Source organism: Phaethon aethereus (genome assembly GCF_964289735.1).
Source record: "Phaethon aethereus genome assembly, chromosome: 6".
Lineage (NCBI taxonomy): Eukaryota > Metazoa > Chordata > Aves > Phaethontiformes > Phaethontidae > Phaethon > Phaethon aethereus.
This window is the reverse complement of record NC_138580.1, coordinates 34,614,884-34,641,957: the sequence shown is the minus strand read 5'-3', so window position 1 is coordinate 34,641,957 and position 27,074 is coordinate 34,614,884. Positions and strand designations below refer to the sequence as shown.

The 27,074-nt window shown below is 38.6% G+C and overlaps 1 protein-coding gene across 1 annotated transcript in view; it reads right to left on the bottom strand.

Annotated features, from left to right (window-relative positions):
- The window catches only part of STAT4 (signal transducer and activator of transcription 4), a gene marked incomplete at both ends in the record, with an annotated part of 38,942 nt that extends 12,400 nt beyond the window's left edge, over window positions 1–26,542 (bottom strand). Inside the window, 12 exons of the mRNA XM_082001822.1 lie at window positions 811–904; window positions 984–1,001; window positions 2,406–2,465; window positions 3,299–3,391; window positions 4,309–4,467; window positions 5,679–5,830; window positions 6,747–6,832; window positions 8,455–8,533; window positions 10,458–10,550; window positions 11,335–11,433; window positions 24,731–24,875; window positions 26,415–26,542. Coding sequence (XP_081857948.1) covers window positions 811–904; window positions 984–1,001; window positions 2,406–2,465; window positions 3,299–3,391; window positions 4,309–4,467; window positions 5,679–5,830; window positions 6,747–6,832; window positions 8,455–8,533; window positions 10,458–10,550; window positions 11,335–11,433; window positions 24,731–24,875; window positions 26,415–26,542 — 1,206 coding nt within the window. The remainder of the gene's footprint in view (window positions 1–810; window positions 905–983; window positions 1,002–2,405; window positions 2,466–3,298; window positions 3,392–4,308; window positions 4,468–5,678; window positions 5,831–6,746; window positions 6,833–8,454; window positions 8,534–10,457; window positions 10,551–11,334; window positions 11,434–24,730; window positions 24,876–26,414) is intronic.
- Between the last annotated feature and the right edge of the window lie 532 nt (window positions 26,543–27,074).

The following is a 27,074-nucleotide window of genomic DNA, read 5'->3' as shown; positions in this document are numbered from 1 at the left end:
ATAGACAGAAGTACATATAAAGAACATAATTTGTAACCATGATGTTCTTAGTATAACAAGGTTTTATTTATAACATACAAATACACTGTGGTGAAGGCTCTGACACTATGCCTTGGAAAGTCTATTCAGTGAATAGTCTTTTGGTGTTTTTAAAGGAACTAAGTTAGTGTAACAAAGCATTAATTAGGGTGCTTGCAAAGTGCAATACAAAAAAAGCACTAAAGACCGTCCATCTCCTTTTGCAAAACTACACCGATGCATTGCATCTGTGGTTAAGTCAAAAAAAACACCATAGGTGAGGGAGCCTAGTCAGAAAGGATGACTCACTAAGATATGAGAGAAGTTACAGAAGCAGTACTATAGTCTCTAAAAAGACAGTTATCACGGGCATTAATTTCAACCAGATCTAAAACATTCAATTATATATTTCCCCTAGACAATGGTAGTGTGGTTTGCTTTTGGTTTTTTTGTTTGGTTTGATTGGTTTTTTTGTTTGTGTGTTTTTGTTTTGTTTTTTTTCAAACAAAACTCAGTTTCTGAGAAGTGGTGTAATTCAGCATGATTAGTCTTTTCATTTTCTGGCATTAATTAGGATATGCTTTGTCATTTCTGTGAAAATATACAGTCTTATTTTATGGAATGGATAAAGGATGGAATGGGATAAAGAGACTCTAAGAGTAAACTTTCTGTATAAGGAAAAAGAAAACAAATACAGACTTGACATTAATACAGTTCTCCCTGCATAGCTTTTAAAGAATCTTTTATTTCTCTACCAGAGGTACATGACAGGAAAAAAGCTATCAAACTTACCAAATGTCGAAATTCTACTGACAGGCTTCCGTTTGCAGATTCATCCATGTTCATTGCCTTCACATGTGTTCCACACAGAACGAATCTGCGATTACTATGGAGGACATTACACTTACGTACTCAAATAATATCACATTGGATAACTTGAGAAATACTGTATTTTATTTTCTTACCTTACAGTTGAAACGTTCCTAAAATAGAAGAGGGGCAGGGAGGAGGAAGAGATTGCGAATCAGTGAATGTGTAAGCCATAACTTGTACTGAGAAACGTATCTTGAGATGGTTGACTTTGACAAGGCACAGTTAATTTGTATTGCCAATACAACTGCAACTTTTAAAATAAAGAACTGAATTCTTTGCTGTCCAGTTAGACTTTTGCATCTGGCCAGATGCAAGTAGTATATTTTATCTAGCTTTTTTCCCCGCATTTGGAATGCTATGTGGGTATTCAAAGCTGCAGTACTATCTAATTGCCTGTGTTCTGGGTCAATGCAAGCCGGCGTAGATAGCTCATGTTGTACTGGGAGAACTTGTGCACAGCAGCAAATCGGACAGTACACAGCTTTTAAGAGAAACAGTCCTGGCTTCTCTCACGCTCCTTCCTCACCAGGTGTTTTGCTTCCTTCTTTTGGGCCAACATCTATGTCTGCGTGGTCAGGGTATTTTTTAGGGGCCTGCAGAAGCACAACAGCCAGAAGAGGGAGGTAGCTGGTACCTGTGGCTGGGGATGGTGGGCACTGAAGACTTGGATCACCTTTGCTGATTTTGAAATCATACTTTGACAGCAAGTTTTCTGCCCCATGTTTTATCATGCTAGGGTGCCCTGACCTATCTGTAACCAAGCGTGCTCTACAGTACTGGGTATTGCTCAAAATAATACACCTTGCTGAAAGAAGATGCATCAACTCAAAAGGAAATACTCCAGGCAGCGTTAACACTGTTTTCACAAACATAGTATAGACAGGCTCAGATGGGTTTTGCTCAGGAAATTATAATAAACCAAAGCAGCTGGGGATCCTGTTCATTTGGGACTGCTGTAAAAAATAATGGGAACAGAAAGGAAAACCAAACACCTTTAGAAAGGAGGAGTTTATGTAGCAGTTTTAATTTCAGGCAGGGGTAAAACTCTGTAAGCTGCCATAGTTACTAATTACAGCACTAGCTTTTCTAGCACAAGGCTTCACGAACTACTTGGAGCAGCTGCATTGAAGGTACTGGGCCTATTAACCAAGCAGAGATAAGTGGTATTTCAAAGCTAACTATCACATAAATGCAATAGTTTTGCTTTAAAGTTTTTGTGTGATGCTGCTATTTCAGACTGATGAATTTTATCTAAGACTTGAAACAAATCTTAAATGGATTTCTTGCCTCCAATTTGAAAATAGCAATTGGATGTAGCGGCTTTTTTTTTTTAAAGAAATCTTCCACATTAAAAAAAGAAAAGCATTACCCTGATGTTTTAACTGTTGGGGTTTTGTGGTTTGGGTTTTTTTTTTTTTTTGTACAACACCTTCTAAATCAGATAAGATAGCAATTGAAAAACTGTGTTATCTCTGTAGGGAGAGAGAAAATATCTTAACTTTAAAGTTTCTTACTTGTCAATAGTTGCTTTCACTCTGATCTGGTAGTTCAGCTCTGGCAATTTAATTAGCAACCTTCAAAACAGAAAATGTAAAAGTGAGTATTAATAGAATAAATTTCTCACCAGAAAATATTAGACCAGTGGCTCCACAGCAAAGTATGTAAAACGATTATAATCTGAAAACAGATTAGGCATCTAGGATTATATCACAATTTACAGGGTTGTATACTCTGAGAGACCTTGGCTGTTCCAGTGGCAGGTGTTCTACCCACCCTGCAAGTAAGTGGAAAAGTTAGTATGTGTTTGAGGGAATGGCTAGAGAGACAGCAAGGAAGTATTAAGAGATGGATTTGTATAATCTGTGGCTGCACTGTAGATGTATGTTCCTTCATGTACCCTTTCCATGGCCCCCAGCCCTCCACGTGTTCTTTTTGCTTTGAGGTGGAAATGAGATGAGAGTTCCTCTCCAATCTTTGCTCTGTTTGCAAAGTCAGGCAAGAAGCTAGTGGGAGAGAAATAACTTGTCATTGATTCACCAGAGCTCCCCAAAATGCAGAAGTTTCTCTTTCCAACGTGCAAGAGTGGCTCTGAATATTCTGATGTTGGCTTGTATGATGTAGATCACTATTTACTCAGTTTGCAAAGTCATTAAAACAAGAATTCAATGCATGCAGAATCCTGAAAGTGCTGACTTTTGTCCACAATCTGCCTTTCTTCCTCACAGTGATTTACTCTTTATTGCCACTTATCACAAGTGACAGATTCTGTGGCCTTCATATACCCATTCCAGAAAATTTTCCTGGAGTCAGAAGGATGTCTAACACAAGTTGGTCTGCTTTGCTTTCTAGATTCTCCTAAGATAAAATGCAGCACGCAAAGGAAGGAGTTTACATCAGACTTCCTTACCTTAATTTAACAGTGAACTGTATTAACGTTTTAAGAACCATCGGCCTTTGAGGATGTGTTGGCATGCAGGGCTGCCTTTCAACCACGAATGAACTGTGTGAAAAGTGGTGAAACAAATTATTAGGAATATGCATAAACAAACAGCTGGGGGGAATGGGGGGGGAGTGCTCGTATCTCTTAGACTTATTTCCTCTACAGATGCTGAAGTGGGAGGTCTGTATTCCAACTCTCAGTTCTCAAAGTGATCCAGTGGTCTAACTTATGGTTGAATTGGTCCCATAAGAAACAGTTATTTGGAATACATTAAAAATTAAAACAAAACAAATTGAATAGTCCTAAAATACTAGGCTGATAAAAGTCTGGAAGACTGAGACTTTTATCAGAACCATAAAACAGAGTATGAAAATACACTGAGCCTGGCTCTAATGAAATTAAACAATCATTTTATCTTTTTTCATTTTTTATAAAAAAAAATTGACCATTTTTTGCTTTCAGATAGTCACTTGTGGCATATCTCTAGTATAGCCAGTAAAAAAGACAAGAGGAATGATGATAATGAAAACATTAGATAAAAATCTATTCATAGAAGGGTGAATTGAGGGACAGAAGAATGTCTTGGTGGGGAAAAGACAAGAAACAAATTAGCACCTGCCTCTTTTCTTAAAAAAAACCACAAAAGCTCCTCCCCCAAAACCCCACAACTTTTCCCAGCAGTATGTACCTAACTCCTACTGAAATAAGTGGATTTTGTGTGTTCATTTAGAGTAGAACTTGATCACAAACCCTTAACTGCTACACATGAGAAACTGCCTGGCACCTTCAGCTTCTGGGAGTTTTGATGACAGTTGTACATACTTTTTATGTTGGAAACTTGGTCTTTAAGAAAGAGACTCAAACTTTTTTCCTTTTTTTTTTTTTTTTTCTTCTTCTTAACAATATAGTCTCATTGTTGCCAATAAATTTGTGTCAGTTCAGGTAAAGTTATGTAACATTGATAATGGCTTACGCACTTCCGGAAAAGATTGTAGAGCAGAAAGTTGACTTTTTCCAGCAGTTGAGGTCTTTGCACTGGGATAGGGTCTCCATCGTAAGTCAGTCTGGTCAACAGTTCATCCAGTTTTTCTAGTTGCCTTCTAACTTGAAAGAGACTTTCTGCCAACAGCGTAAAACTACAGCAAGACAAAAGATTAGTTTGCAATCTTTCACGTAAACCATTTCTTAGAACGCTACTTGTTCTTGTTAGTTCTTGCTTAGGGAAATCGGAATCAGTACTGATTGGTGCTTTCCAGCCTTATCCAAACTCATTCCATTCATCTTTTGTTTACAGGGGTATATAAATACATCAGGCAAACTACTTACTTTATTTTCCAAGATAAATATTTATGCAACAGGCCTTATCAACAGCCATGCAACACTCTCTGTGATAATATGGAAGAAATATATACACAGTCTTGATGTTTTACATGCAGGGCACTTGTGCCAATTTTAATTCTTTTCTACAGCTCAGTAGTTTTGCAAAATGTACTCTTTAAAAGGATAATATTTGTATAAAATGAGCAAGTTACCAAGACTGAGGAAGTGTAAAAACAATAAGGAAAATCAAATCCAAACACACTTGCTAATAGGGTATGTGTGTATAAAATCACATTTTTAAAGCAATTTTTAACATCTTCATTGGGAAAAAAATAATACTTCAGTAGAAGAAAAAGCAAAACACAAACCCATACAAAAAAGGCAGCGAATACTTTTTTTTTTCCAAACCTAAAAAGGTTCTTGATTGTTATCCTTCTTTCCTCTCACTTTTTACTTCATCTTTTCCAGAAGAGAAATTTGATGGGAGAGAAATGACCAGGACATTGACATTCTCTGTCTCCATTATCTTTTAAAAATATAATGCTATTTTCTTTTTAATTGCAATCACCTTTAGAGTTGCCACCACAGAGACTACTGCCATTCAATTCCTGCATAGTTTGAAGTCTGGAGGAGTGACGTACTTAGTGAGTCAAAGCATAAAGTGTCTAGGCAGGAGCTGGGTAGACAAAACTCCCACTGTCCTCAGTGACAAATTCAGTCAGCACAGTTCTTACCCTCTGAGGAGTTTTGCTTGAGTATGTATCATGTATCTGGAAAAACTGTCAAACCAAAAAATGAGTGACTGCCATGGCTCAGGCTCAGCAGTTCACTGTAATGTGATCAGTTCAGCATAGCAAATGTTGTCTGCCAAAACAAATTGTATTTTCTAGTTATCTACTTGCTTAGCTGCTAATGAATTTGCTGCTGTTGCAAGGTAGCAAGGCAACAGATCTAAAGGAATGATCATTTCACGTGCAGCAGACTTCCTGTGGTTTTTGGTGGAAACACAAGCTCAAGGCAAGTTTACCAGTTCTGGAGCTGATCGAGCCCACCGTGGAGAGGACCCCCAATGCAGGCAATCTGCTGCCGTCTCTTCCAGTCTAGCAGCTCTTCAGTCAGCATGTTGCTCATAAGCATATCGATTTCATGAATCACACGCCCTATTTTACTGAGTACTTCCTGTAAAATAGGAAAGGTGTCACAAACTGACCACAGGGAACAGCCACAAAATTCAGCAATTATCATAAAGTGCTGATGATGGTTTTTAAAATTATTTCAAAAGTAACCATATTTAGTCCCTACCACTTCAGTCTCCTTAACTCAGAGGTGACTGGATTCATCACCCATTGTACTTGAAATTAATCCTAAATCTCTATGAACTCTTCCTCAGTAAAACTTTTTTTTTGGGGGGGGGGGGGGGGGGAAGTTGGTGGTAGAAGGGAGGATTGTTGCATTCTTTGTGGGCATAACACCTCCAAGAAGTTGACACTTGCAAGCACTGTCAAGATCAAAAAGTTCTCCTTTTGTTTTGCATCACATCCAGTGCATTGGCTTTTTGCTTGCTTGCTTTTAACTGTAAAAAGTACATGGAGTCAAAGAAATTGCCTAAATGTACTGTTTTCTGTGCCAGCAAAGAAGTGGTCAGGGGAATAGTCATTTGCAAGTCTCTCTTGCTGAACAGAGCAAGGTACTGTTGATGGGTTCTTGGTGTTATTTTGTCTGTTTTATTTTCTTTGCAATTATTAGACTACATTTACTTTGAATACTTTTTATTTACTTCAAAAGCTACAGATTACTAGCTCAGTTACCCATGTAGCACAGTACATAAGAGGTCCTGTGAAGTGATGCCCTCGCCTCACTTCGAGGTGTGCAGAACCATATCCTTGATTGAGTTATTACTTGATTGCCAATTTCTTAACTGCTAGTCAAAACCACCTGTACCCACCGAAGCCTTTTGTGGATTTTTAACTCCTATGTTATTTGTCTGCTCTTCTGAGAGGAGAATTTCAAGACGCACACATATGCATTTGAGTATTCAGTGTGGGAATAAGGGGAGAAAGCAAACGAACCACAAATGACAAAACATGTCACTAACCTTTCTCTTGTAGTCTAAAGTATTGAGCATCGCCTGCAACGCTAACATTTCCTGTTTAATGAGGGCGCTGTTTTTGTCGCTCTGCTCTGCAGGGGATGAAAACAATCAGTATAAATGCATGTGTGGGTGTGTGTGCATGTTTGTAAGGGCAGGAGGGGAAAAAACCCCGACCAGACTGCAGCGTGAACTAGTGAAAAAATAAACTGCAGACATCAGTAGATTATGTAATAGTGTATTTAATTTGAATGGACTAACTTTAGTACAAGTTTAAGATAAGGTTTTATGACTTGACTCTCTAGATGTGTATGTGGAATTGGAAAAGGTAGAAAACATACCTAGAAATCTATAAATTTCTTATTCATGTGCGTTATATACATCTGGCTTGGATCAGTGATTGATCTGTACACTATTGAAATATGCTTGTGGTGTCAGCAGTTAAGACTAAAGCTCTTTGGACTTGATGTGAATTACACATCTGGCTGAGAGCATGGAGGTTAGGCATTTGAAACAGAGATAACTGTTCATCGCTGTGGGGATTGCAGCAGCCAGGAGTACTGATCACTGGGTATTTCCCCCTCTCCTTAACTTTTTTTTTCCTTCTCTGGATCATGCATTAGTTTTAAGCTTCCCCAAGCTTACCCCATGCTCTTTCATATGCAGCTCGTCCCCTGCCCACGCCTTCCCCCACCTTTTGCTCTTCTTGCATCTTTTATGCTACCTTCAAAAAAGAAATTGGTGCCAACTGTGTCTCTGCTGAGCTCTGGACTGACATATTCCCATTACGCTAGGGTGGATGTTTCAAAGAGGCAGACAAGTAACTGACTGTCAGCTCAGCCACAGCAATTCTCACACGTGTTGTAAGGTACTGCAAGTTGGCTGTGCTGGTGTAGAGCATTTGTTGACACAGTGAAATTTTAAGCCCTGAAAGTCATTTATGTAAACATGTTTTATTTTGCAAGTGGAGCAGGTTTCAATCATCTACATGATCAATAATTATGATTGGCCTGATGACTAACAACTCATTAAACCATGGCAACTTGATCTCTTCTGATTGCCTGGCCATATCCAGCCTTAAATATATAGGATTTGACATGTTTAAGAACTCGGACATTTCAAGTCCAATATCTTTGCATATTCACAGGGAGATAGTATGAAGATATCTGAGCAGACACAAGTGGACCTCAGTTTCTTTTCTGAAAGAGATCATGCAAGGACTGTTGCTGTGTGCAGATCTCAATCATCAATCATCATGTTAGTCCACTCACATGCATTCAGAGTGCTTACCAGCTGGTTATCACCACTGTTGTCAAAAAAGAACAGAAAGCCAAGTTAGAGACTAAAAAAAATCAGTTTTGCACAACTCTGCTCTGGAAAATAAGAAGTTCTTCTGCATCCTGCCTTGGAAGGGCCACGTCAAAGGTGAGGATATTGAAAAATGTGTTCTTTAAATTAAGAAAATTACCACTTTTCATGCTATTATGCAGCTTATATATAGAAAATACCTATATTTGCTCAACAAGATCCTGTTAGCGTTCTTAACCCGAAAGAAGTCGTTATGTTCCAAGACTATAACTTTATATAAACTAAAAATCTGGTTCTATGTTTACATGTATTATCTGGGTAATGCACCAAAAAAACTGATGCTGGGGTCTAGTTGTGGAATCAGCAATTTCCTAGAGAATCTAAAAATTATTATAAAAACTCTTACCTAAGCTTTGTATTGTTTTATACCTGAAGTCAAATTCATCTTGCAAGTCTTCCAAGTATTTGACATCTTGGTCAGTCATCTTTCCCAGGGAAAAGAAAGTAAAATTATTTGGGTGTTCACAGTGACATAAAAAGGAATTTGTTTGGTAATGGACAAATGTATAATATAGTATTTTTCCTTTCCTACCATTTGAAAATCCCTAAGCAGTTCTGGGAACTCAGGAACTGTCTTGTAAACTTTAAAAAAAAGACAATTGAATTATAAATGCACATTTATAGCTACAGATTTATCTTACTTGTTCAGGAAGCCAACTATTATCCTCTCCCACAGTCAAACAGTAGTTGATACAGCTGAACCACTTCTTGTTTACTAATTCAATGACATAGTAGAAAGTAGGAATTATTACATTTAGCCTAAGCTAAACTGAAATTATTATGCCAAGAATGTAATTATCTTCTTGGAATTTTAAAGCAAGGCAAATGGATAATTTTGCATTGACTTCAATGGAAATTGGAATGGGGTGTGCAAGGCCAAGAAAGGTTGAGCCAGAGACAGGAGCAGAGCTCTGAGACTTTATTTAGAGAATTACTTAAGAATTTGGGTGAAGAAATGAAACATTTTTGCTGATTTGGCTTTTTGCAAGGGCTTGTTTTCATATGTGCTGTAAAAAGTTTAGCAGGTGTTTTCTAGTAACCGAACAATGATAATTCAAGAGAAGGAAAATAAAACTGTAGAAAATCGTCTGTTTTACTTCGAAGGTCTGTTTCTGAGCTGTTTATAGGAAGCCTTGATTCTGCCAACAATTCAAAAACAATCTTTTTTAGGTCCCTGAGATATGCACGTTAAGTGTCTGTGTGAAAATATAAAAAATCATTTGCTAAATTAGGATACACAGAATTAACCATTTTGGTTTCTTCTTTATTTTGGAGACTAAATTTTAAATTATATTCCTAAGGTATGAAATTACATACTCAAGGAGCTGGCTGAGTTCTGTGTTCAACGTAATTACCTACTAAAAAAACCCCCTTGTATCCAGAAATCATTCTCATTTTCACTGGTCTTTCAGGGATGGCTGTGCTTCCCCACACAGGCAAAAGCAGCAGCATGGTAGGCTGCTGCGTTGCAGCTTTGTCTGCTTTTGCTCTGCAACTCTTATCTTGTAACTTATACATAGATAGAGATCTAGCATCATGTTCTTCTAAAGCTCGCTTTATCCTTTTAAGGGTTTCATCTCTCAACCCTTCTTCCCCATGTAGGGAGGCACTATGAGAGAATGTTACTAGGACCTCTTTCCAGTATACCAAAAGCATTGCTCTTGGACGGCATATGGGCAGGTATTTCAAATATAACTTCTACATTGAGACTACTGTAAAGCTGAATGTGGTGTTGGGATAGGAAAAAGGCTGTAGGTAATCTGAATCCTTATCCAGCCTTGAACTGAATGGGCAAGTATTCTCTGACTGAGCTTTCAAGGTCTCTATGGGATATAGCTACAGGTTTGGCTCAGCCCAGCTCTGCCCTGCAATGGTATGGGAAACTCCTGGAGAGTTGTTATCATCAGCTCCCAATGTTCTTCTCCCCTCATGTTTCCAAAACATGTAATTATGTCACGTAGCCTTCAGCTTTACAAAGATCTTGGTATGTGCTACTGCTGACCTAAGTAAAGAGATGAAGTTGCAGAAATACATTTACTGAACCTCACATCTTTTTAGAGACAGTAGGCATAGTCTTACTGCACTCAATGGTCTGCTGGCAACTCACATAGGGATGAGTGTGATAGCTTTAAAATAGGTAGTTCTCACACTGAACCCAGAGCAGCTGTAAAAACCTGAGGATCCAGGTATGTCCTGAGTAGTTAGCCTGGGCTGAGGTCCTCAGAATAATGGAAAATGGTTGACACAGCTTGTTAGAAAAAGTATTTGTGCTACACAGCTTAAAGACAGTTCAGGTATGTCTGTATGAAAATCATGGCTGTGTAAACAGCAAAAGGGACAAAAAAATACCTGAGCACTGTTCTTGATGGCTGACACTTTGTGTTCTACGTTTCGTTGTCGTTCTGAAACCATAGAGTTCTGCAGAGACTTTTCCAGTGGCCCCTGCAACACATTGAACAGATGATGGGTGGCTGAGTAATAACAATGAGTGACAGTAACTGTACTGCAAGTTCCAGCATATATAGGGAATTCAGAAGCTGATCTTCAACCAGCTGGAGACTGGGGTAAACATACAAATCCGTTTAGTTCCACAGATTTGAAAAACATGCTGCTTTAACCTTGAAAGCCAAAAGGTGAAAGGGTGTGGGTATACTGCAAATGTTAAACATCCAGTAAATTAAAGAAACTGAAACAGATTATTCTGAAAAAGACCCGTGTTGCAATACTCATATAAGAATATGTATTACATACAGAGGTGATTAACAAGAACACATTTGACTTAAAAATTCTATCTGGGTTTTAACCATGTAACAATTTCCCCCAAATAGGTTTTATACATAATTTTAAAGTTTCTTTCTTCAAAGAACATAAAAACTATCGATGCCTTTGCAACATATCAGGTGGAATGTCTTTTGCATTGCATAATTAATATGAATTAATGCATTGCATAATTTAAAGTATACACATCTGTTTTGCAAAGAATAATCTCTTTAAAGCCTTTCCCACAGATTAAAGTCTTTGAAGATTAGCTATGACATAGAAGTCACTTAAAGGAATGTTTGCAGCAGTAGAGCCACTAATGAAGAACAAACATGAGTTTAAAAGGCAACATTTGGCAACCCCTAGTGCACACAAATTTCTCTAGTGGAATGAGAGGACAGGCTTTGATCCTAAAAGCACGTGAGCAGATTAACATGGAGAAGATTAATGAAATGTAATTCATTACCTGTACAGGCATGCTAGCTGCAGCCAATATTCTTCTTTCTTCTCTTAAACAGTTTGAGATGATTACTGCTATATGCATGGGATTACCATGGTATTTGCCCTGCAAGCACAAGTAAATACAACTTTTAAAAATTCAGAATTCAGAGTGTCCCTCTGGAAGCCACAAACAATGTGTTTCAGTGTCTATGAGCTACAGCTTGGTGTGGGTGGAAAAGACTCCTCTACTGTTCTTGGACCTTTGTTATTGCTTGTTCAGCCTTGCAGTACAGTATCAGTTAGTGCCATTGTCATAAAATAGTCTTAAAGTTCTGCAGAGATTATAAAGATATCACTCAGAGATGTACATCATCTGAAGATCAAATTGCTCCACTGCTAACACAGCTGTTTTGAAAGGGCTTTCCTGTCAGCCTATTCTGTGCACCAATTTTATCATGTCTTCCATTTTCAATAGGATGTTGCTGTTAGCATGTAGCACTTCTGCCAACAAAAAATTAAGTGTATCAATACAGTAATGATGCAAGCAGAAAAGCTTCCTCAGCATAAAGCAGAAGACTTCAATTTAATGCCTAGGAACAATTTTTCTCCTTCAACAAATAATGTGCCTAAGATGAAGGAAGAAGCAACCCCTGTCCCAAGCCAAAGAATCAAAAAAGTCTCTATTTTTATACCACCATAAATAAGGCACAAAATTGCTGATGCATGACTGAGGACTGAGCACAATTTGAACAAATACTGGTTTGTCCTGTATTTATCAAATTGGAATGATAGAGGACTCTCCAGCAGCATCTTTCATGGTGATCTATTTGTTCAATGTTTCTCAATATTCTTCATGCCTTTTATTCAGTATTCACGTATCATTCATTCAGATGCCCTTTATTTAGAGCTTATACAGTTTTCAGCCATTCACTAGAATTAATCCAGTTCATTTCTTTTCCGGTACAATTTCCACTTTTGGACTTGTTCTATTTTCCCCTCTTTCTGATTAGATTTTATTCTCATCATATTTTGCTGCCGCTCAGAACTTCATTTATTCTTGCTTTCTCTGAATATGGCACAGTAAGTTTATACATACTTTAAATTGATGCTGTATTTTCTTTTGATATCTCATACCAATTGTTGTATTAGAAAAAGGGCATGAACACACCTGATAGAAATGTGAACATACTGCTTCTATAGGCAAACTATTATTATGACAGTGAACATATATTTGTAACACTTTTTACTAGCCAGATAAAACTGAATCATTTCATGGGTGCTTTTGCACGAAATCTAAGTAACCTGAAAGATTTTTTTCACAATATGTTTTGACGTCAATTACAAGGTAAAGGAATATTCTATTCAAATGATAATTTTAATCACAGAGACTTGGTTTGAGCTGCTTGGTATTAAATACCATGCTGTTGGTTATACTGGGGTTCCAGGTAGAGACTAAGGTGAAAGACATAGGACTCTTAAAACTAAATAACTGATGTAGAAAATGTTCCCTGCTAGAGAAGCTCTGACTGCCATGGCCTTGTCAGCAATGACACTAAGCTTTCTGACGTTTCTAGGGTTTCTGAAGTCTTCTCAAGACAAATAAAGTACATGCCCCCCAGAGCAACCAGTGCGTGCACCCAAAGTAGTCTCAGTGCCTTGGATCTCTGTAAAAGCAGTTCAGGGTGGTGCTTTACTCCAGCAATCATCTGTATCAATTACCCTGAAGAATGAGAGTTATGAACTAGACTGTCATTTTAGGAGTTTCTCTGAAAAAAAGTGGTCAGTAATACTGCCCCAGGACACACTATGTCTCAGATGAAACACTAAGCACTCCCGCCCTGCCTGCTCCTTGCTGGGCAGGGAGGGGGGATTTAACATTAAGGGTACACTGCTGATTTCCACAGCAAACAACAGTGGCAAAGATCTGTCGTTACTCGCTTCTCCCTGACAGCTTCTGATGCCCTTGGCTGTAAGGGTAGTAACCATGTTCTCGCTGCATGCTTCCTTCAGCACAACTGAACTTCATGCCCAGGACTATATCTGTAGTCCCCTTTATCGAGCATATTCCCAAGCTGTCTCTGTGCAGTGTCAGGATGTAACTTTGGGAGAGGAATATGGGAATGTGGGAAACAGCTATGATCTTCCTGTAAAAGATGAAGAGTGGAGTGGAGCTTCATGAAGAAGTAAGGTAGTAGTAGGGTCCAGCAGCAACAGCTGGAGCAAATTAATTGCTGCAAAGAATGGGCATGCTCCTGGCTGTGTGGTGCCAGCCCCTGTCTCGTGCCAGTCCGGTGCCTGTCTGACTCCTTAGTAAATGAATCCAGATTGCTAACTGGGATGGAAACCACTCACACTTTTTTGCTGAATGGGTTTTCTGCTCCTCAGTTGACTGAAACTGCTCAGCAAAGGATGAGTGTATTGTTACGGACTAGCGCATGTGAAGTCAGGAGAGGTCGGCTGAGAGTGGGGACAACAGGCCTGCCTTGTTCCAGCTGCAGTTGTATTGCTAAGCTTGTCTCATCTATCTGCTCCTTGATCAAAGGGAAAAAACCCTCCTGTTTTTAATAAGGCTTGGGATGAGAGCTGTGATGAGAAATCTGTGACTGGTGTAAATCCACTGATGTGCATATTCACTCCTTAGTTAATGGCTGTTAATTTCTACTTGTTAATGTTATTTTTTTTCTAGTAAGACAGGGTCCCACCTTCTACGTAGATGGCTAGTATATGAGGAACATACATCACGTTGGTGTTTGCAAGCTATCTGAAGCTACAAAGCTTGAGGAGTGTTTAGCCCCAGCTTACCACTGCCCAACAGAATTTGAGCATTCTAAGAGTTGATGGTTGCCTTTTGTCTTTGTCCTGTGACAAAAAGGAGTCAAACAAAAGCTATTTAACCAAGTCAAAGAAATAAAGATCCTCTCTTGGAGGATTTATGCATTTATATAGAAGAGGCACTTCAAAAAAATCTTCTGACAGTAGGATGTTTTAAAATCCCCCACAAAAAATGCCAGGTATTAGGGACTTTCCTAGCATTTCTAGATACTATTCGTATCCAAAACTCTTAAAAACTCTCTCTCTCTTTTTGTTTCATTAAGAGAAAACCATCTGAATCAAGATATGAAGTGGAAATTGACTTTTTTCCTTTCTTCTCTAACTCAGAAAGCTCTGATAATAAGCCGCGCCTGTAGTGATTCTCGTACTTCTGCCTGTCTGGTGCTCGTTCAACTTCATTCAGTTTGAGCAGACACCAAGCAGGTCGACAGAGAACTGCTACCTGCCCTCTGGGAGCAGCAGCCCCTCAGACAAAAGCTGGAATAATGGTGGATCTGCAATCAAAGGCTAGGAACGGGCCTGGCTGTGACAGATGCTCTGCATGCTGGAGAGCTGGAACAGAGCTGAGCTGTGTGCCACAGCCGGAGTGGGCAACCCCTTCTGTCCATCTAGAGCTCGCTCTCTCCTAGAACAGCATATATTTGTACAATATATGCTATACTGATAGCCTCTTTTGCAGTAATCCAGCAGATGGTTTGCAACTCCACAATAATAAATTGATAAATAATAAGCTGTGAAATTAAATACCTTGCTAATTCTAACTTATTAAATAACAATAATTACTAGAAGTCACAATAACCAATGTGTTTGACTCTGTCAAAATAATAACACTGAATTTTTTTCTCCCCATGTTTTATACTTCTCAGAGGTAATTAGACTTTAGAACATGCCACTTTGTATTCCCTTATCTATCTACTGCCAACTCTTGCTGTTATGCACTTCCATTTTGTCTTTGGTTGAGGACAGAATTTGCTCAAGATGACCTTGGCTTCTGAATGACTAACTGAAAATTATTTCCTGTCATTGAAAGAGTAGTGTAAGTCGGAAAATAAAAGGAAATTTAACCAAAAAAAAAAAAACAAAAACCTTGGGATGCGGGAATCCTAACTTAGTGTGACATGAGCATTGGCAGTCAGGAAAGGAGGAAGCGTGTGGATTCTGCAGTTATGCAAAATTGTATTAAGCTTAGTTAGTTACAGAGAAAACTTATAATTTATGTCTTTTGATAAATGCCAACAAGAGAAATTGATGATTCACTTTTCATCTGAAGTTTCAAATGGAAACATTAGTCTTATCTGCTAATATTACTGTAATTCATCTGTTGGTAGAAATTTTCTTTCTCCTATCTTCCATGTCATGATTTACAACAAACAGCAAATGATCTTATTTGGACTGGTTTCTTCTTAATAACTACCCAAATTATGCTAAGTTTAAGCAAACAGGGGAAATTAAACTTCCATTATGAACAGGTAAAAATTGCCTCTGAATGCTGATGACATTCCCTCAGGAGAAAACCTTCCTACCACTGCCCAGCAGGCACTCTGTGTACTCCAGAGACATCTGTTGTGATAGTGTCTTACTAGATCATGAAGAACAACAGAGGCATTTCTGCAAAAACAATTTATACATTACAGTGTGCAGAGTTTAGACCCTTTAGCCAAATTTTAAAACAGCTTGAACAGTTTGGGATATGTTAAGATGCATGAAACAGTGGCTGGGGAAATGCAAGATTTGATTCTGTACGTTGTAAGATCACGGAGAAACTTTAAAACACATATTATGAAACTTTAAAATACATGTGCTTATAAAAAGAACACCAAACAACTGTCAGTTTTAGTATTTGAAATTTACTGCTTTTCCTGAGATGAATGAAGAAATCTAGACCAGAGATTCATTCTTTTACTCTTCTTCACATTTTTTTAATTTTCCAAAATTTAGCTTATTTTCCTGGGGGCAGCTCCATCACAAAGTGGATCATTCCTAACCACAATAATATTGGCCAGCTGCCTTTTCATGTGTCAAAGGTCTCTATGTACTGCACACATCTCTAAAAGAATACTATACATGCACTACTTGAGTATCCTGACTGGTTTCAGAGATTAAAGTACAGGATTAGGTATTAGTGACTGTTGGTCTCCACTTATAGTATAGAAGGATGTGCTGTGCAACCTTTAGAAAGTCAGTCAGGGGCTTACCTGGTTATCTCCTGGATTTCAAGGTGACCTGAAAAGAACTCCAGTAGGTTTTAGTGCTTTCTAATTCTTAAAAAGTGCTTCAGAATTTCATTGTGGTTTTCCCTGCTTTTCTCTTTTTTTCTTTAACTATCAAAACCATCAGCTGTATTTTTTGTCTTGTTTCTGCTAGAAAAACCCTGCTTGAGCCTTGCAATTGTATACAAACATAGCTTTACTTGGAGGTGTGGAACCCTTAACTAGTATGACTGTTGATGTATTTGTTGAAGTTGAATGAATATTTAAAGAGGCTAATAGAAGGGAGGTGGGGCATGGAGAGACAGGAAACAGGATTACAAAGTCAAGCAAAAATATATTTCCTTCCCTGTTGATCACTTGTGATACACTTATTTTACTAAGTTTGATACTCAGCATCTTTCTAGATAAGCAGATATCTCATCTTTCATGTAATTAAAAACAGGGAGAAAAAACCTGTTGTGTATCATTTTATTTTTGAAAGGAAAAAAACTTTGGTGTAGTTGTGTATCTCAAAGAAATGTATGCGTGGGAAGGCATAACCATACACACTTATTTTCCCATTTTCACCTTCAAATATGACAAACAACATTTTGCCTTGATTTGTTTTCCACCTTTGCTCATACATCCAGGCAGAAAGTCTAATGAAGACCGTACTAGAATACAAAGAAAGAGTTGGTCCTTGTGGTACCCTGATGTAGGTAAAGTGCTTGGGAGTTTTTTGAAAGCCTGTGTTTAAACAGGCAATCTTACTAAAAAAAAAAAAAAATCATTCTCTACTAGAAAGATGGCTCTGTTTTATCTAGGTCTTTAAGAGGAAGTACCTGTGACGCTATCTATTCAGGCTGCTCTTGTTAGACTTTTATTTTTAGATTTCCCCTTCCCCCTCTCAAAATACATGAGAACTTAAAGGCAACCTCACCATTTTAGACAACTCCTATGATGTGTGGGGAGTCCTAAGAGAGGTCTGTAGTGTTGTAGTTCTGCTTTTCTCATATTGTATGATGCATAACTTCCAAAAGATCATACTACTTTTTAGGGCATGTGCAACCAAATTGCAACAGGCAAGGCTGTAAAAGCACAGTGAATGACCTGTGAAGAGAGACCTTTTCTTCCATCCTCCAGTTTGCCCCCAAATTCCACTGCCGAGTGTCCCTCCAGCAGTCACTAAAACCAGTCAACGAATGGTCTATTAGAAACAGCAGATTTCTAAGCAGGTAGGGTGAGATATAGCTACAGAAAATACGTGTCTGTAGACGTCATCATCAGACAGCAGAGCTTTGCTGCCAGGGGGATGCATAATGTAGTGATGCTTCTTATTTAAATGAGATTTATATCAGAATAAATAAAAGTACAGTGTTGACTATGAAAAAGGGTAAGACAGCGGAGGAGAAAGAGGACTGATTGTGTCCCCTCCATCTTCCAGATGCAAAGACCTGAGTATTATACTATTAACTAATCTCTCAGGCAGATGTTTGACTGCAGCTGGGCCCTTAATACTCCAGAATGAACAAAGCCCACAAGAGGTGGTTCAGTTAGTTTGGTTGTATTTTTACTTCTGTTTGTAAGCTAACTCTTATTCATTCTACACAAACAAACTGAAACGTTTACAAACTGTCAGTTGCGTTCTTTAAATAGTAACTAGGAACTCAGAAATATTTTACTTCTAGTAAGTAACTTTTTTTCAGCCAACTATCATTGGTATCGATCATTTAAAAAAATTTTTAGTAGCTGATATGCAGTCACCTGCCTGCGATCACTAGCAGCAGACAGCTAGCTGCTGTGCAGTGTTTCCCATTTGTACACCAAAATGTTTTGTAAACAGCTTTAAAAAAAAAAAAATCAATCTGAATTGTATTAGACCGCAGGACACACTGGTTTGCACACGCTTTGTTGACATGGCAGGTTACATGAGCACCAAGTACATGTAAATAACATTTTGAAATGGATCTTCTGTGGTGTATTAGAAACTTTCTCTATTTTGTTCCATTCTCGCCTGCTGTAAGCTTTAACAGGAAACTGCAACTTAAACATCAATGGCTATGTTTCCATTCTCCGCAACTGTTTCTCAGCACAGTGCTTATTAGAATTGTTTGTTAAGTACCAATTGGAATGTCCTATTTCAGATCTAGCATTATTTTGTCCATTTTCTTTGATGTACGGAAATAAATAACCTTAGGATCCCTCATTGTGTGTACCTTTCTGGTACAGTAACTTGTGTAAACAGTCACCTGGACTAAAAAACCTTTGTATGCTCACTTTAGCTCTATCTGGAGAAGCACAAAGATGTTCAGTTCTCATTACAGGGGGAAACAAGCTGAGCAATATAACTGCAAATCTGAAACAGAATCAGGAACATGCTACTGTGTTACTGTTTTAAGTAGCATCGTTTAAAGTAAGATCCTATTTGTTTGTACTTCTTAGAAACAGAGTGAATTTTATATGCAAAGAAGCGCCATAAAGTTAATATATGTTGATTAAGATGACACAGGATACTTTCAGATGCTATTCCAGATTTTTCCATTAAAAAGTAGGGATGTGTAGGAGAGAGATAATTAAAGTATTATTTCCCAACTCTATACTATAACTATAGTGCTTCCAAAAGCTCTTTTGGATATAACTGGTTGGTGTGAATGAGCAAATTGGTGATTCTGCCTACCTCTCCTTCTGTAAGCACACCCCAAGGAGTTAATGGTGTGCACACACACCTGCTCGTTCAGGCAGAATCCCCATTTCCTGCCCTCCCTTCATCTTAGGCTCCAGCAGGGCTGTTGAGTGGGTAAAGTTCACCAATACCTGAAAACCTGCTGTGAATATTAGAGGAGTATCATGAATATACATTATTTACAGCAAATTGTTCCCCAGAGCACACCATGTACTCATTAACTCAGGCTTCAATGGTAAATGAGCAGAGCAGCCCTTCTTCTTATTCCCAAAATCTGTTATTTTACTTTCATAAAGGAAGATTTATGTAATCAGATTTTCCCCTGAATACCGTAAACAGTGATGTGATACAGATGCATGTTGCTATTAATGAGAAGGGATTGCTTTCAAAAGTTACCTTGAGACTAGAGCATAAATGAGAGCTTCAGTTATGAGTAGAACAATTCTGGGAATTTCTGCTTTTTCCTGATGTAGTTGTCATGCACCCGTCACAGTGAAGAAGCGCAGCCAGCGGCTCTTCGCTTCCTGGGAGCTCACCTGAGCCCATGCACGGGCCAGGCTGCATCCCACGGAGCTACACCTTGTCAAGCAGGTACCTGCTGACTGCTCCAAATTTCCAGCTTGGAGTGAGAGGGGGAAGAACATCTCTGAGATGAACATCACTGGATTACTCAGAGACTCACAGGCAATCACCTGCCAGCCCTATTCCTAAGTGGAGCAGTGGGACACTGGGGTATGGTGGCTATCTTCAATTGCCAGATACTCTAAGCCTGCCCTGCCTTGGCTCCTCTGGTGCACTGCAGCCCGGCTGCTCTCCCCTAACCAAAGATTTTGGCATGTGAGTCAGAAACATGGACAATGCCTCTCTTACATGAGTGTCTCTGTATTTCACCAGTCATCTTTGTGTACTAAATGTACTCATGTATTGCACAGGAGCTTACATCAGGGACAGGTATGGTGTCATTTTAAAACATTCCTTCTGAAAACTAAGATGGAATTGTTCATGGGATAAGGTCATGTAGACTGTTGCATCTGCAGTTTAGTTCCTAGAAGTGCTAGGCAGCTCTTCTGAGCTTAACATCTGCCCTTTTAGGTTTTGTTGTCATGGCAACAACACAAACCATCTCCTTGTGACTAATCTGCTTCGCTTTTTTCCAGCTGTGATTTAAGCAGGAGAAAGAGCCATAGACGTAGTTTCCCCTCCTCTTTTCCCCGCTGCCTCCAAACATTTTCTCTCCCCACCCTCTTCCAGAACTGCTGCTAGGGGCAGCAAGAGTTCTGTAGGAAGATGGACAGAGGATTTAACTGTAGCAAGTGACTGCTGTGCTGTATTGTCTCCCACTGAAAAGCAGAGCAACAAAAGGCTGCTCTGCTATAAAAATGAATCCAATTTACTGACTAGAGAAGTAATAATAATTTAAGAAGTAAATATGAAGGATTTTGACCTAAAACGCTGACCCTAATTTTAATATAATATGTACATTTATACCAGATTAATGTCAAAAAGCAATGTTTCAATGAAAGCGAGAAATGGATAGAGAGGCAAATTATTGAGAGCTAGCAGTAACCTCAGCTGCTTGGCTAAGTTTCTCAACACTTTTTCAAGTGCTTATAACTTTGTCAAATTGCATGATTCCTGATCAATGTTTCTTTTTGCCTCGAGATAACTTTTGAAATGTCAGCAGTCTGAGCAGAAATGTCACATTCCATAGTTATTTCTCTAATGGTGACAGAATATGGATGGTCCCTGTGGCCTAAAAGCAAGAGTGCCAGGCAGGCCCATCTTTCTGCTAAGACTTCTACCCTTTGCCCTTGACAACACCTAAGATTGGTCAAAGCTTTGTATTTGTGAGTATGAGGCAGGCAAGTTCTCACTTCTTCCACTACTTGCATCACTGTTTTCATGGAGCAACCAAGATGTTTACATAAAGATGTTTCAGGTGAAGCTCAGAATTAAACATTTTCTCCGTTTTATAGCAAAAATGAATCCTAGGGAGATTCTTCAGATGGGGTGTGCTTGGCTGTATTGCTGGTAACTCATAGTCATAAATGTCTCTAGATTCAGTAACAGCACCAGGAATCTTGATCCTAAGGAGTCCTTTGCTGTCTAGCAAACAGCTGCACAAGCCATTTGTGAAGTATGTGTTGCTTTGTCTTCTAAGGCTGCTCTTCATTAACCATCTAGTTGTATTTCTAATTAAACATTAGTCCCTCATTTTGCCTTTTGTCAAGAACTACAGATTGCTTTTGAATGGGTCTTGTGTGCTCTCCAATTATAATTATTTTATTATTGCTATTGTCATAGTATTTAGGAACCTATACCATAGCTCAACATACTACTCTGCATACTTAGTGATAAATGCTGGTTTTCAGCGTTATCTAGTTTGAAAAATATTACTTAATATCATAATTTGGCTCAAAATAATGACCAAACAGTGCACGCAGATCATGTCGAGGTTGAACAGCTTTGTGTGTGTGTGTGCATGCATGCTGTACAAGTGTCTGTACATCTGTGTGTGTGGTATAGAGGGGAAGGAAGAGGAGTGAACTGTGAAATTTCAAAGAAGTGCTTGTGCTAGAGAGCAAAGCAGAGATAAAGGTGGGCTCATGGTAACTAACCTTCAGAGAAAATCAAACAAATGCTGTCCGCAGAGTCACCAGAAATGAAAAGGTGTTTACAAATGCAGCTTCCTCTCCTATTTAGGAACCCAGTCTTTCCTCCATCAAAGTCGGTGAAAAATCTTGCAAGTTTTACAGTGTACCCTTCCAGCCTCCCCTTCTGTAGGTGGTATGCTGGGACAAAAGGGACCATGGCACTGTACTGTGTACATCAGTCACCTTTTTCTGGTGTTGTCTCATGAAACTGTTACAAGCTAGAGTAAATTGCAAGAGCTGGGTATCTGCAAGTGCATCCAGCTGTGGAAGGGGGGCCAAATGCCCAGTTCCAAACTTCTCATATGTTAGCAATAAGATACAATCAGTGATGCATTAAAAAAAAAAAAAAAACACTTAAGACCCATAATTACATACTTTGCATACTCAAATTTAAAGACATTACAGCAGATACTGTCCATACTGTGTGTCATGGACAGTTCATAGTCCATTTATAATATATCTGACAGTTAATAACAAGAATAGGATGTCAGCTGATTACAACTACTATGGCATTTTTTTCCTGATGTACTTACTGAGCAATAAAGAAATAATTTTAACAGCTGAAGCTCAGGAGACTGCCTATGCAGCTCTATAGAACATGCAGCCCATACTTTGGCTGAAAATGCATTTAGCATCTGTGTTCTAAAAATTAGAAGTTGTAGCATAGTATTTTACACAAAAATCAAAAATATCCAGGTCACACATTTCTTAAGACATAGTTCAAGTCACTTGCCTTATCCAAAATAATAATTAAAAAACTCCCATTGCAAGAGTCTGGTCCTACTCCAACCTATAGAAGTTTCTCTGGAAATCAGAGCAGACTGTGGGTGATAGTGCTAGAGGACATAAGAAATCAGGAAAAGCTCTAATAGTGAAAGCGCTGTTCAGTATCTGGTGGTTCGTGTGCATATTTGAAACTGAATGAGTAGCTTTTTAGCTAAGTACAGGTTATCTGCTGTCTCTTGTATCAAAGGGCCAACATTATTAGGGATGGAGAGAGCTACTGTATATTTTAGCTCGGCTGGAAACATTTTACTGCAAAGCTCAAGACTGAGATCCTTTTTAATAAGTGGTATAATTCCAGCATCACACGTGTCCTCTCAAGAAGTTCACAATGCTTTAGACTGCAAACCTACAGATCATGGCAACCCAAGGGAGCCAGAGAGACCTTGCTGCTTGAGAAAGCTTGCTATGTCAGGGCCTTGCAGTGCTACAGGGTGATAGCTGGTCCACGTCGCAACTTGTGCGGCATTTCTTTTCACAGTCAGCGATCAAGTGAAATGGTGGGTTGGGCTACCCCACATGGACCTTTACTGTTGCTTTAGCCAGGGATGGAAAAGACCAGCTCTGGTGCTGCTGTAACTAGTGTATGGTGACTGTAACCTCGCTGTTCAGTTGTAAAGGGGATGCCTGAGCATTTTGGCTTGTTCTGGAATCATGACTCAGATCCTTGCCACCTGAGAAACCGCTTAATCAGAAATCAATTAAAATTCCCTTTCTCTTGCTTTTCTAGAATAAGCCTCCTTTGCTTTGTGCTCTTCAGAAAGCACATTGTGATATAATTTCCAAATATGCCAGGACTTAATGGCCAGAATGAAAACTATTTGCTTTTTCACACTGGCTATTAAGTAAACGTGTGGGTGCTGAAGGCCTGATTACTTTTCTTGGTATGCCAAATTTCACAGAGCATGCAGAGCTGCCACTTCAAGTTTGGTAAAACCTTTAGAATAAAATAAATGGTGTGAAGAGAAGAAGGAACAGTAAGAGACTTCAATTTTGTAGAGCCTGTATGTAAATATGTACCAGTCCCTCTGTATGTGCACATTGTGATGATATAATCATAAATGCACAATCTTTTAAGCCAAGAGTACACCAATGCAGCTACTTGTTTCAGTGCCCTGAAATGCTCTTTCCACATGAATGCTACTGTGGGAAAATACCTTTACTAAGGTGATACAGCCCTGTCTCGGCCCTACTGTGGTAAAATCTGCCAAGACCATGGCAGAAATAACAGGTTTAACCTTTCTGCAGTTAACTCCAAAAGCAGTTAAGTAAGTTTGCTGTTTGAGCAGTACAGAAATTATGGATAGTGCTGCTACTAAAATCAGAAAAGAAACAAAAAGCAACTTGAGTTTTAAGTTACATGAGACTGCTTGCATAACACTGGGAGAAAACGTGGTAACGATGGAAATAAAGTCATGTTTTTAAGAGGCCACCATTAGGGATAAAGAATAGAAAGAAACACAGCCACAAAATAATTGGTAAGTTCATGCTAAGATTTTCCAGACCAGTGTATATATCAAATAAAGAAAATGTTTTGCAAGCAATATAATTGTCATTTAAGTACTTATGGAAAACACCATCAAAGAAGAGAAAAAAACCCCAAACTTTCATTAAACTCAGATGCCTATCTATTTTATGCAGAAGACAGATAGATGTCAGGAAGTAGGTGACGAATGAAGTGGAACTCTGAGAATCTTCGCCTTAGACAAACAATTATTAGAGAAACATTCAGCCAATCAAAATAAGTATCATTTTGCAGAAGCCTAACGGAAAATCCTTTAAGCCATTCATAACAAATAATCCTGGCTAAGCATAAAATAGCAAACATGCTAATGATTTACTGGGGTTCCTTTTTTAGGGTGATGCTTTAAGCCCAAAATATGTATTTTTATTTCTGAGATAACCAAAGCTAATTATAGTTAAATATCTGTATGTGTCTGAAAGATAGTAATTACATTTGTAATAAATGTGATCACCCATAAGTACTATACAGTCTTATTTTCAAGAGCCGAGACAGATACAGAGCTAAAAAGTCACAGCACTTGTATCTGAGCGGTGTGCATTAAAATGTGAATTATTGTTCCACAAAATAACAGACTGTGGAATGACTATTTTGAATGATCTTGTTGAAGGCTTGGTCTTCCCATAGCTGCTTGGAGTCTATAGCAATCAGGACAGCTCTGAGCTGTGCACAGGAACACACCGTGTTCAACAGAGGTTGCGCACTAGCTTTAGAAACCAGCAGGAGTACGCAATTTGTCATCTGAAGTAAAAACCTACCTGTAGCAGCTTCCTGATTCTTTTCAGGTTGTGTATCAAGAGAAGATTCTTCTCCTGTGAAACCCGGTCCAGCTGGTCGTCCACTTGTATTAGCAAATTCTGTAAAAGGATCGTTGCCATTGCTTCATTGTTGGACGCAGCCTCCCTAAAGAATCAGTGAATGAGAACCATACATCTTTAAAATGTCACAGGAAGTGTCAATCTATCTGTACAGAAAATTATAATCCATTTGGAAATTTAGGCAGCAAAAAAAGGCTTTAAATATATGGTGGCTTGCATGTAATTAGAGGTTTGTGAATAATTGATGTTATGATTCTTTTATTTATATTCACACAGATATGCAGTTATAAAGATAGGGTGAGGATGTTCTTAGCACAGGCTATGGAGTCACCCAGAGGGGAGACAACCAAGGTTTTCTATTCTCTGGTCCAGTGGATATTTAAATATTTTTAGCCTACTTCCCAGAGGGAACGCAGCTTATGCATACAGTGCCTCTCACTCTGTCAGTCACAGAGATATAATTTTTGAATTTGCTGCCCAGTTTCATACAAAGTTGACAGTGGGCTCGAAGTCCAAAAGATAGTATGTTCTTACAAATGTCACAGAAAACTGGCAGGTTGGTAGAAGAGAGGAATCCAAATTAGTGCCTCCACTGAAGAAAATGGCAGTAATAACTTTCTGCAGGAGGCAACAGCCAGATGGCCAGTCAGCAGATATATATCTTCACACCAGGCACCAGATGAGCCTTCGCCTGGCCAAACTATTTGGGGATACAGGAAAACTCTGAAGCTACTGGTGAAGGGTATGTAGGGGACAAAGGACACAAACACACAAAAACAGGCTTTACTGGTTCTGCTGTTTATGGAACAGCTTGGTACATGAAGGGCAATAACACAGTAGACTTTGGACTGCATGGCATCCTTGTCCTTGGGATATTCTCTCTCCTTGCCCTGCAAATGGCAGATGCCTGTTTGAGAGATATGCCTGCTAAATCTGGCGAAAAGGAGATTTTAATGTTTCCCATGTTCCTACAGCCCCATAAACACTGAGCTATTAATTGTAAGGAAAGATTATATTCCTTAGCAGGTTTTTTTTGTTGGGTTTGTTGTTTGGTTTTTTTTCTTTTTGCAATAGTCTTCCAATAGTCTTGTGGATTTAGCCTGAATAATTGACATGTCTCTTTCTGGTATTAATAACATAAATTTTTTTTGGCATTTAGTTCTAAATTGTCTTAAAATAATCATCCAGTGAATTCAATCCAAATTTGTGCATAAATTCACCTTCTAGAGAACAGCTCCTGCAAATAGCTGGCTTGTTCCCCAAAATTATATGTCTAGCTTTAAGTGCAGTTTTGGACAAGTGAATAATTTTCTGCTGCAAGAGGTAAGTGTATAACATTTGCACTGAAAACTAACTTGCATTATCTTTTACTATGAAAAACCTGTAATACCATTAATTTGCTAGACCATTTTTATTGGATTTTGTTTAGCAGTGAGTTCAAATGAAACTTCACCTTCAGACATTCCTTAAATTCAAACTTCGACAGTTCAACGGACTAAATTTCTAACTACTCTTGGAGTGCAGATGCCTGCACAGTTCACAACTCAGCACTGTCAAATCTGCCAGATAAGAAAGGAATTGTTCATGACTGAAATCATACAAGAGGGAATAAATTTAATCCTACCAATCTTGGCTTTCTATCCATTGTGCTAGTAGGTGCCGGATTTCCATGGGGAAGTTATCATCATAGAACTGGTCCACCTGCTCCAAAAACTTTATTTCCAGCTGTTGAACTTGACTCCATTGGGACATACTGCAAAAGAGAAGATTGAACATGTTTGCCATTGAAAGGTGAATATGAATTAATCATCCAAAGTGCAGAAATCACTTATTTTCATTCTAGTTCTTATTATATAATATCCCTGTTTATTCTGTCTTTCAAAACAGACGGTACTTGACTAAAGTTAGTCAGTTAAAGGGAGGGAGAAAAGTGAGCAAGCCCATTAAAAGAAGTTCTAGCTCTTACACTTGAATGGGCACCTCTACCAATTTTCTTCCTTAAAGCTAATGTTTTGGGGTACTGTATGATGCCTATAAAGCAGGGAGATTTACACAGCATCTCTCATCAGCAGAAGTAGCTTAGGATTGTACTCTTCAAATCCAGGTAAAACTATTCATATTAGAGAGTAGTAGAAAGCAAGGAGTTTGCTCTCCTCTTAGTGAATTCATAGCACCCAAAGTTTTCCTAAAGCCATAATAGCTGTATGTTATTGTGCTGTTCCTAGAGCCCACATCTTCTGTTTGGAGAGTACTGTTTGGTTTACATCCTAAATTGTGTATCTAG